General features: G+C 46.2%; 1 protein-coding gene across 7 annotated transcripts in view; it reads left to right on the forward strand.

Moving 5' to 3' along the window:
- LOC132380411 (tyrosine-protein kinase Fyn-like) overlaps window positions 1-12,085 on the forward strand; it is a 300,099-nt gene that overhangs the window by 261,939 nt on the left and 26,075 nt on the right. For 6 of the 7 annotated variants that reach the window (XM_059949171.1, XM_059949173.1, XM_059949172.1 and 3 more), the window contains 4 exons: window positions 2,321-2,419; window positions 2,658-2,761; window positions 4,647-4,796; window positions 10,686-10,850. In XM_059949171.1, the coding sequence (XP_059805154.1) occupies window positions 2,321-2,419; window positions 2,658-2,761; window positions 4,647-4,796; window positions 10,686-10,850 (518 nt within the window). The remainder of the gene's footprint in view (window positions 1-2,320; window positions 2,420-2,657; window positions 2,762-4,646; window positions 4,797-10,685; window positions 10,851-12,085) is intronic. The other variant, XM_059949170.1, reaches the window with a different exon arrangement.

A 12,085-nucleotide genomic window follows, 5' to 3' on the forward strand; every position in this document is an offset into this window, starting at 1 on the left:
ATAGTTTCTTGGTTGGTCAGGGGCATGAAGGGATACAGGGAGAAGACCGGAGATTGGGGCTGAGAGAAAAGATGGAATCAGCCATGATGAAATGGTGGAGCAGATGGCCTAATGGCTTAATTCTACTCCTATATCTTACGGTTTTAAGGTAAAGAGGCACTCGTGAGGGGAACCTCTTCACTCAGTGGATCGTGAGTGTGTGGAGCAAGCTGCCAGTGTAAGTGGTGCATGCAAGTTCAATTTCAGTGTTTGAGAGAAGTTTGGATAGGTGCATGGATGGGAGGGGTTATATTCCAGATGCGTCGATGGGTCAAGCTGTTCAAATGGTTTGGCATGGACTAGATGGGCTGAAGGGCCTGTTTCTGTGCTGTAGTTTTCTACAACTCCGTGACACTTATCTCCAGTTTGGTACCAATACCTGGCGTAATTCACAGTGTCAACAGCAGATGGCAGTGATGGTCTAATTAGTATCATTTGTGTGTGCATGCGTGTGTGTGTGTGTGTGTGTGTGTGTGTGTGTGTGTGTGTGTGTGTGTGTGTGTGTGTATGTGTGTGTGTGTGTGTGTGTGTGTGTGTGTGTGTGTGTGTGTGTGTGAAATAGCCGCCCCTCAGTCTGCTGGGCGTACACTCTCACACTTCCAGCTTTATCTGTTTCCACAGACAGAATTTTGCTTTGATTCTTAAAATAAATAACACCAAAGGCAGGTTTGATCTTTGGCTGAAGTGACTTCACACAATAAACAAGTTGATAGGGTGGTTAAGAAGGCAAATGGACTTCATTAGGTGGGGATTGAGTTCGAGGGTAAAACTCTGGTGAGACTGCACTTGGAGTATTGTGCTCAGTTCCGGTTGCTCCATTATAGGAAGGATGTGGAAGCTTTAGAGAGGGGGCAGAGGAGATTCGCCAGGATGCTGCCTGGATTAGAGAGCATGTCTTGTGAGGAAAAGTTGAGCAAGCTGGGTCTTTTCTCTTTGGAGTGAAGGAGGATGAGAGGTGATCTGATATGGGTGTATAAGATGATAAGAGGGAAAGAGACTTGTTCCTAGGGCAGGGATGGCTAATACAAGGGGGTATTACTTTAAGGTGATTGGAGGACCATATAGGGGAAGATATCAGAGGTAAGATATTCATATCCATACTGTTCATCTATAGAATGACGTGAGAACGGATGGTCCATACTGTTCATCTATAGAATGACGTGAGTACGGATGGTCCATACTGTTCATCTATAGAATGACGTGAGTACGGATGGTCCATACTGTTCATCTATAGAATGACGTGAGTACGGATGGTCCATACTGTTCATCTATAGAATGACGTGAGTACGGATGGTCCATACTGTTCATCTATAGAATGACGTGAGTACGGATGGTCCATACTGTTCATCTATAGAATGACGTGAGTACGGATGGTCCATACTGTTCATCTATAGAATGACGTGAGTACGGATGGTCCATACTGTTCATCTATAGAATGACGTGAGTACGGATGGTCCATACTGTTCATCTATAGAATGACGTGAGTACGGATGGTCCATACTGTTCATCTATAGAATGACGTGAGTACGGATGGTCCATACTGTTCATCTATAGAATGACGTGAGTACGGATGGTCCATACTGTTCATCTATAGAATGACGTGAGTACGGATGGTCCATACTGTTCATCTATAGAATGACGTGAGTACGGATGGTCCATACTGTTCATCTGTAGAATGACGTGAGTACGGATGGTCCATACTGTTCATCTATAGAATGACGTGAGTACGGATGGTCCATACTGTTCATCTATAGAATGACGTGAGTATGGATGGTCCATACTGTTCATCTGTAGAATGACGTGAATGTAGAGCCGTCCTGTCTGTCCCAGTGTGGTAATGCAGCTTGTTAGATGGTCCATACTGCTTGTCTGCAGAATGACGTAAGGACAAGTAAAGTCTAGCTCTTTTCAGCCTCCTCAGAAGCTCAAGGTTCTGGCGAGCTTTCCTGACAGTGTAGGAAGTGTTCAGGGACCACGAGAGGTTGTGTGTGATGTGCAACCCCAGGAGTGTCAAACTGCTTGCCATTTCCACTGCTGTACTGCGGACGTAAAGGGGTTGGGGGGGGGGGGGGGTGTCAGTGGTGCCAGTTACTGTCCATGGCTTACGGGTGAGACTTTGGCAAAAGGAACTATCTTGCTTGGGATGGACCTGATGGGTTGAAATGGCTATTTGCATGCTGTAAGCATGTTTCATACGTGTATAACTCTATAAAGAATGATAAGGTTTGAGTCTGAAATGTGTGGATCTGTTGACTGATGTCTGGCTTTGACTGTCTTCCAGGGAAGGAGACTGGTGGGAGGCTCGCTCGCTGACTACAGGAAGGACAGGATTCATTCCCAGTAACTACGTGGCCCCCGTGGACTCGATCCAAGCAGAGGAGTACGTCACCACACCGCACTCGACAGATGGCTTTACCCGTATAAAGCTCTAGCCCCTGGTTGACCGAGACATTTCACTCTGGGCTCTGCTCAATCACCGAGATCAGATAAGGCCCCGCTCTAACTGAGTCGGCCGCCTATCCACTTCCCATTAGCGAAGGCTGCCCGTCAATAAATTCTCGGTGCCCCTGGCATTGGGAGTATTTATGTTGTTGTTTCTGTTTGCTTTCTGTCGGCAGATGGTACTTCGGCAAGATGGGTCGCAAAGATGCGGAGAGGATGATTCTGTGTCCTGGTAACCCGAGAGGCACATTCCTGATCCGGGAGAGTGAGACGACCAAAGGTGCGGGCATCGTTGTCTCATGTACAGGAACAATTATTTTTGTACTTACCCAGAACACAAGATTCTCAGATTCACAGATTAATTTGTACAGTACAATGCTAAAGGCACATAGATATAGCTCGGGAGCCTAAGATCTTTGCACAGTGCTGTAGTAACTTTATGTATTGCACTGTACTGCTGCCGCAAAAGAAAACAAATTTCATGACAGATGTGAGTGATGATAAGCCTGATTCTGATATGGGTCTCTATTGTGGATGGAGAGTGGGAAGGGGGTAGGGAGAGGGGAATCGTGGTTTGGGAAAAGAAGGAGGGAGAGGGGAGGGAGCGGGAAGCACCAGAGAGACATTCTGTAATGATCAATAAACCAATTGTTCGAAATCAGATGACCTTGCCTGCTGTTTCAGGGCTGGGCATGTCTACACCCACCCCACCCCCTGCCCCAGAGCTCCTTCTCTGTCCCACGCCCCTCCCGCAGCACTCCTCCCTCACCATCCCATCGTCCTTTGCTCCCACCAGATTTACAAACTCGCTCTCCACTCCACGTTGACAAATACAGCATGATGAAATGGCAGAGCAGATTTGATGGGCCAAATGGCCTAATTCTGCTCCTATGTCTAACGGTATAGCATGTTTCCTAAATCACAGCAAAGCTACATGGAAAGTGGTGTGCAAGTAGACAATTGGGACATGACTATGACGGCGTGAATTGTGGGCCGAGATTTCATCCTCTGGTGCCAAAGAGCTGTTCAATAATCTCACAGCAGCGGGGTAGAAGCTGTCTTATCGTACTGGGGGACCGTTCAATAATCTCACAGCAGCAGGGTAGAAGCTGTCTTACCGTACTGGGGGACCGTTCAATAGTCTGATAACAGCGGGTAGAAGCTGTCTTACTGTACTGGGGGACCGTTCAATAGTCTGATAACAGCGGGGTAGAAGCTGTCTTATCGTACTGGGGGACCGTTCAATAATCTCACAGCAGCGGGGTAGAAGCTGTCTTACCGTACTGGGGGACCGTTCAATAATCTCACAGCAGCGGGGTAGAAGCTGTCTTACCGTACTGGGGGACCGTTCAATAGTCTGATAACAGCGGGTAGAAGCTGTCTTACTGTACTGGGGGACCGTTCAATAGTCTGATAACAGCGGGGTAGAAGCTGTCTTATCGTACTGGGGGACCGTTCAATAATCTCACAGCAGCAGGGTAGAAGCTGTCTTATCGTACTGGGGGACCGTTCTGATAACAGCGGGGTAGAAGCTGTCTTACCGTACTGGGGGACCGTTCAATAGTCCGATAACAGCGGGGTAGAAACTGTCTTATCGTACTGGGGGACCGTTCAATAGTCTGATAACAGCGGGGTAGAAGCTGTCTTATCGTACTGGGGCACCGTTCAATAGTCTGATAACAGTGGGGTAGAAGCTGTCTTATCGTACTGGGGGACCGTTCAATAGTCCGATAACAGCGGGGTAGAAGCTGTCCTCGAGCCTGGCAGGACATGCTTTCAGGCTTCTGTATCTTCTGCCCGATGGGAGAGGGGAGAAGACAGAAGGTCAGGCAGAAGTTTATTTTTGTCCGCCTGTGCATATGTACAGCCAAACGAAACAATGTTCCTCCGGACCACAGTCCACCCACAATACCCGTATCACACGCAGCACGTAAACCAAAACATTATTACAGATAAGTTAATAAAATATAATTCAAAAGGCATGTGGTGCACAGAACAGGTGAACAGTAAATTCGTAGAGGTGAGGCCTGGATGGTGTTAGGGAATTCATTAGTCTGGGGTGGGAGGGGTTGACTATACTGGCTGCAGTGGGAAGTGTCTATGGAGGGGAGGGCTGGTATCCACCTGCCAATGCTTTTAGTGACACAAGCTGTTCCCCTGCCTAGGTGCCTACTCGCTGTCCATCCGGGACTGGGACGAGGTGAAGGGAGACCACGTGAAGCATTATAAGATCCGTAAGCTGGATAATGGTGGGTATTACATCACCACTCGAGCCCAGTTCGAGACAGTACAACAACTGGTCCATCACTACACAGGTATGTTCAACACATGACGTTGTAACCCTAGATACCTGCAGAAACAGAAATGGTCAAATAATAATTAATAAACAGGATTCACCGGGCTTGCCAAATTCTTTGTAAGTTCAAAGGGCAGACCAGCTCTCAGTTACTGATTGAGCATATAAATTTGATCTTGTGTGAGAGAGAACACTGAACTATCCTTTTCCTGCTCTTTGATATTGACGTTCATGACGATATATGAATATTTTTCCAAGATTTGTATCTCTTAATCATTATCATTAAAACCTTCAGGGGGGCAATTAATGGGATTGCGGTTCAGTTGAAAAATTTTCATCCGGTTGACCCCAATCAGCAGCACAAGCATGTAGACTGGATTTTTATATCATGTCACTGGGTATTGGAAAGAGTACATTAAGTGTTCACTGTGGTGTGAATTCTAGACTGTCGGTTTCCCGCTCCAGTGGTTTTGAATATACACAGTTCTGACGTGGCAGTGCCTACCTGCCTCAGCCATTATGAACAAAGAGGCTATTAACCTGAGGTCAAAGGTTACTTTCCTCGGCCCCACACCTGGGGGCAGGTGCAACAATTTAACAGGCAGCAATCAAATAAAGATTCCCAGAGCCAGACCCGAGCCAATTTAATACCAATGAACAACACACACAAAATGCTGGAGGAACTCTGCAGGCCTGGCACTATCTGTGGATTACTCTTTTCCCTACCCGCTGCCCAGCCTGCTGAGTTCCTCCAGCATTTTGTATGAGCTGCTTTGGATTTCCAGCATCTGCAGATTTTCCCTTGTTTGCCAGAATCAGAAGGGGAGGAGGACAAGAGATTAATGATTGAGACCAGGTGAGGGGGGCAAGTGGATGGGTGAGCGGGGGAGAGAAGATGAAGTTAGAAGCTGGGAAATGATAGGTGGAAAAGGTCAAGGTCTGAAGAAGAAGGAATCTGACAGGAGAGGAGAGAAAGAGATGGAGGAGGGGCACAGAGTGGGAAATGCACAAAGAGTGAAGGTGGAGGGTGGTGTAATTCCTGGAAGTTAGAGAAATCAATGTTCATGGCATCAGGCAGGAAGCTACACTGCAGAAGATGAGGTGTTGGTCCTCCAACGAGTTCCTCCAGCATTTTGTGGGTGTTGGTCTGGATTTCCAGCAGAATCTCTTTTGTTACCACCTGTATGCAGGTTGGTCATGGAAGAGAATGGACGTCCGTTCTAACGCATGTTCTTTCATCCGCACTTTATTACTCTCTGGTGTTCAAAGAGCAGGAAAAGGTAGATCTGATGTGTTAAATCCACTTTGGCCCAGGTGTTTCGCATCATCTCGTGGAGTTAAATATTGCGATATCCTGTTGCAAATGTTGAGTTTCACTCAATGCATTTCCAGCCATAGAGTCATAGGAAAGTACAGCACAGAGACAAGCCTTTTGGCCCATCCAGTCCCTGCTGAACTATTCTAAACTGCCTACTCCCATCAACCTGCACCAGGATCATAGCCCTCCATACCCCTCCCATCCATGTGCCTATCCAAACCTCTCTTGAATGTTGAGATAATTTTATATGCCTCTATCAAATCTCCCCTCATTCTCCAACATGCCAAGGAATAAAGTCCAAATCTACTCAACCTCTCCCTATAACTCAGGTCTTCCAGGCAGCAACCTTGTAAATTTTCTCTGCACTTTCAATCTTTCCTGCAGGTAGCCGACCAAAACTGCACAATACTCCAATTGACTGAGTTATTCTACAATACGATTTAAAAATAGGATTTAAGTCAGTGTTGATAACGTATAGCAAGAGGCTTTTAAAGAGCTAACATTTCTGCTTAAGATGTCAGCGTGTTAGTTATTGAGAGAAAGATCTCAAATAATTAAGCAATACTTGAGTACTTTCTTTAGCCCCTCATGTCTGAGCATTATTACAGTGACTGCATAATGCAACACATGTAAACAGCTTGGGATCATCTTACAGTTTGTGATTGGCTTATGGTGTGCCCCTCGGTGTGACCCAAAAGCTGGGCAGATCCAATCAGGCTCATGAATGCCCGCTCGCTCCGCCCTGAACCATTCACAAGGCGATGAAAGGTGTCGTCTCATCAAGGGACTCACTCACCTGCTGGCAGCTGGGTTTCTCCACGTCCACCTTTGACTCCCTGACTAATCAAGAACCTGTCAACATCTGCTTTAAATATATCCAGTGACGTGCCCTCCGCAGCCGCCTGTGGCAATGAATTCCACAGATTCACCACCCTCTGGCTGAAGAAATTCCTCCTCATCTCCGTTCTAAAGGGACGATCTGTTCGCAGGCTGGCTTTAGGCACTCCCAGTGTTGGAAGCATATTCTCCACATCCACTGTCTCTAGGCCTTTCAACATATGATAGACGTTAATGCAATTCCTCATTAATGCATTCTTCGAAACTCCAGAGAGTACAGGCCCAGAGCCCCTCATATGTTAACCCTTACATTCCTGCGATTGTTCTCATGAACCTCCTCTTGTGTCAGTACATCGTTCGATAAGGGTGTCCAAAACTGCTCACAACACAAATGCAAATCAAAGCATTTTGCTAAAACACGCTTGCCCAAACACTGATAATCAGGTCCTGTCACACGTTAGTAGGGTAAAGCCAGCTCGAATCAGAGAACGACATCACAGCGACAGGTGAGCCGTGAACCCGAGGACCACATTCACCCACGTTACGAAGTGGAAAGCCCCCATTGAGTAACCAGGAAGGGATCTTTAGTGTACCTCCCCCAGGCATTTTCACATCTTACTTTGCCATCTGTTGTCTATCAATTACAACTTCCTTTGAACATACAGAACAAGGAACATTACAGTGCAGCAAAGCTTCTTGAGCCCACAATGTTGTACTGACCCTTCCATCCACTCTGACATCAATCCAACCTTTCCCTTCTACACCTCTACGGCCCGTTACGTCTCTGGTGTTTAGAGCAGCAATGGAAGTCCTCCATCTCTGGCGGTGTTCAGAGCTTCCTTCTTCACATCAGTAGCTTCCTCTCGGATTTCACTCCTGCCAGTCATGCAAGTCCTGGGTGGAGACTCAGGAAAACAGTCACACTCAGGTATTGAAGGATTCTTCATTGCTCTTTCTGTAACTTTTTTTTTTGACCAGTCGGGGTCGTCAGCCCTGAGCTGAACCCCCGAACCTGGGGGACCGGTGGACCACTCTTAGTCTGGCCTCTACCCTTTGACCTGTTTGGCCTGGGTGACCCTACCAGGAGCCAAAGCATAAAGCCCTGACTCCAGCCAATACAGTCGTTGAGGCACGCAAGCCTCCAAACCCTACGACAAGGCTGTGGTCCTCTTGGAGAAATCCCTCCTACACAGCACTCCATTTTTCTATCATCCATGGGCCTATCTAAGAGTTTCTAAATGTCCTTGATGTATCTGTCTCTACCACCACCCCTGACAGTGCATTCCACACACCCTCCACTCTCGATGTAAGTAACTTACCTCTGGCGTCCCCACTTATTCTTTCCTCTAATCACCTTAAAATGATGCCCCCTTGTATGAGCCATTTCTGCCCTGGGAAATGAATTGGTTGTTTAATTGTCCGTCATATATACCATGAAAGTAATATATACCGTGAATATAGCTGTATAATTGCACCTTTATGGGAAGCTACTGTTGCTCAAAGGGCACGAGTTCAAGCTTCTACTCTGTAAGTGAAATGTTTCATTATTGCATATTTATAAGAGATGCATTGAGAAGATTCTCAAATATTGTACTGGATTCAAAGGCCATTGCTCTGCCGTTTATCCCCAAGCTGATGAAAGCTTCCACTCTGCAACATGTTTGCTTTGTTGGTTGTTGTACGTTTTCAGATCTTTGCTCTGCAGAATGGCACAGTTTTCACTTCCCCCTGCCCAAGCATTTAATCCACGTCACAGGAGGGTGTGCCAACATGGACGGCACCAGCAGGAATATAAGGGGAGAAGAAACTGAAAGTTATTGTGTGGTTCTCAAATCAAACGTGAACTTGTGATCTTTTGGTTCATTGATATTAATGAAAAATATCAGAAATATGTACAGGTTAATCTCAGCACGGGATTTCAGGCACTGTGGCATTCTGCGGGTATTCTTGAAAACCATCTCTTTTACGCTTAAGCCTTTGTGACTTTCTGGGAAATCTGAGACGCTCTTGTCGTGTTTGCTATTGCAGTGTTGGGTTGCAGGGTGCAATTTGGTCAAGCCTAGATGTTCAGAGCAAACGGACAGCAGTAGACGTAGGAAGGGCCTGCCTATTTACTTAACAACTTAAGCAAAAAAAAACTGTCTCTGAGGATGGTCACTTTATTCATGTAGACACACGGCACAGAACAGACCTTTCCAACAACAGACCAACTTAACCCTCGCTTAATCACAAGGCAATTTACAGAGACCAATTAACCTGCCAACCGATCAAATGTTGAAAGGCCTCAATAGTGTGGATGTTTCCTATGGTCGGGAAGTCTAGGACCAGAGGACACAGCATCAGAATAGAGGAATGTCATTTTAGAACGGAGCTGAGGAGGAACTTCTTTAGCCAGAGAGTGATGAAACTGTGGAATTCATTGCACAGGCAGCTATGAAGGCCAGGTCATTGGGTATATTTGTGGCAGGGGTAGATTCTTCATTAGTCAGAGTGCGGGGAGAGGGCAGGCAGTTGGGGCTGAGAGGGAAAGTGGGTCAGCCATGATGAAATAGCTGATTATGGGCCAAATTGCCTAATTCTGCTCCTATATCATGTGGGTTTATTATGGAGCCACACAACTTTGGACCGTGAGACGAAACTAGAGCACCCGGAGGAGGCTCGGAGGACGGTTCACGGGGAGGATGTACAGATTCCTTACAGACGGAGCGGAATTGAACTCTGAACTCCATATCACCCTGAGCTGTAATAGTGTCACACCAACTGCTGTGTTTCTGCCTACAAAATTATCTTATGTACAAATCTATCCTTCTTTAGTTTTGCAAACGGACAGGAAATATTGTCCTAGGTAAGAAACTGAAAGCTCTTCATTAAGTCCATAAGGTCGAGGAGCAGAATTAAACCATTTGGCCCATCAAGTCTGACTTGGCCTCCACAGCCGTCTGTTGCACCAAATTCCACACATTCTCCACTCTCTGGCCAAAGAAATTCCAACTCATCTCAGTTCTAAGTAGACGTCCCTCTATTCTGAGGCTGTGCCCTCTGGTCTTAGACTCCCCCACCGAAGGAAACTTCCTTTCTATATCCACTCTATCGAGGCCTTTCAACATTCAATAGGTATCAATGAGATCACCTCTCGTTCTTCTGAATTCCAGTTAGCACAGGTCCAGACGCATCAAATTCTCCTCATATGATAAGCTGTTCAATCCTGGAATCACTTTCATGAACTGTTTTTGAACCCCGTCCAATGACAGCACAGATATCCTGTGGTTCTAACTAATTCATGGTTTATGGCGCAGATTGTTGGTGGATCCTTTGGTCTGTAGGTGACAATCTGAATCACAGAATAAAAATCACTCAGGTGGAATTTATGTGAGGGATGGAATGACCAAATGTAAAAAAACAACAAATTTTGTCAATGGTTTTTATTAGAAACATTGCCATAGAGTAAGTATTCAACAATCACATCGCCTCCATAACCCAGGGGGTTATGAATCGCCTCTCCTGTTAGTCCTTGGTCATCTGAGTTATGAACTAAGTAGATATTTAGTAGTGAGACAAGATTAATTCCTCTGAGAAGTCACTGACTAAAGGTGTCAGAAGGTAAGATTCTCAAAAGTTTTACAAGGGAGAAGCATTGCATTGGCTGCTTTGGACATAATGGTGTGTGTGTTTCTGGCGGTCACTGCTGCCTCATGATTAACTTTGTCTGACCTCTTGCTTTCCTCCCCTGCCCGCCGCGGGTCCCTGCTGTAGAACGAGCCGCGGGACTGTGCTGCCGGTTGGTCGTACCCTGTCATAAAGGGATGCCGAAGCTGGCAGATCTGTCAGTCAAAACCAAAGACGTCTGGGAAATTCCTCGCGAGTCCCTGCAGCTGATCAAGAAACTGGGCAATGGGCAGTTTGGGGAAGTGTGGATGGGTAGGAACCGAGCCATAACGAGGCAAAGACGGACCTGCAGCCGCTGCACAGACAAGTGAAATGTTAATGCTTCTGTCACGTTTTATATTGGAAAGCAGAGCCTTGACCTTGTCACGGGAAGCGGCTGGATCCCTTGTGCAAGAAACACATTATTCTCTGAAATTGGATGGAATTGTGAATTTGAACAGTTGGAACCTCAAAGTTAATTTGGCCCCGGATGGATTCATACAAATTATTGTACAGAGCAGCGGGGGAGGGAAGGTTCAGCCAATTATCTGTGCTAATGTAACCAATTAATTTGGAATTATGTACAGCAACAGCATTCCCTGTCCAAGTATTAATTCCACTTCTATTCCTCCTTTCTGCATCCTTATCCTCTCCTTATTCCCAGATAATCTCATATTTTCTGTTTTGAAAGCAAAATGGTTATCTTTCTTCCAATATGTCTCTGTCGTAAAATAATCTGTGATTTCCTCCACTGGAAGACACTAATTTGCATTATTTCCCTTCCTGAGCCTTTACCTCACTTTGTAAGTCTCCAACAAGTTCCCAATTTATTAAATCCATAGTAATAGATTGAGTCATAGAAAAGTACAGCACAGAAACGGGCCCTTTGGCCCATCTAGTCTGTGCCAAACCATTTAAACTGCCTACTCCCATTGACCTGCACTGGAACACCCCTCCACACCCCTACCATCCACGTACCTATCCAAACTTCCCTTAAACATTGAATTCAAACTCACATGCACCACTTGCGCTGGCAGCTCGTTCCTCACTCTCATGACCCTCTGAGTGAAGAAGTTTCCCCTCATGTTCCCCTTAAACTTTTCACCTTTCACCCTTAACCCATGACCTCTGGTTGTGGTCCCACCCAACCTCAGTGGAAAAAGCCTGCTTGCATTTACCCTGTCTTTACCTTTATAATCTATAATCCTTCATTCTGCTCCAAAGACCGGTGAGAAGATATTGACTAAACATGTGCATCATATACAAAGGATGTGTAAAGTGCTCCTTCCCTGCACTGATCTGCAGGTCACCCTTGGGCAAGGTGTAGCATCTGCTTAGCCCCCACCCTCCCCTATTGATTAGGCTCATGTGAAACCATGGGAGAAGATGGTGGATGGTCGTATGAGCAGCTGGTGCACATCACAAGTCCTGGTTATGTGACCACTGACACCAGGCAGACAATCTCTGAAGAGTATTGATAATGGCTGGGGATCACACGTCTTGCCCAG

This window comes from Hypanus sabinus, chromosome 24 (assembly GCF_030144855.1).
Source record: "Hypanus sabinus isolate sHypSab1 chromosome 24, sHypSab1.hap1, whole genome shotgun sequence".
Classification (NCBI taxonomy): domain Eukaryota; kingdom Metazoa; phylum Chordata; class Chondrichthyes; order Myliobatiformes; family Dasyatidae; genus Hypanus; species Hypanus sabinus.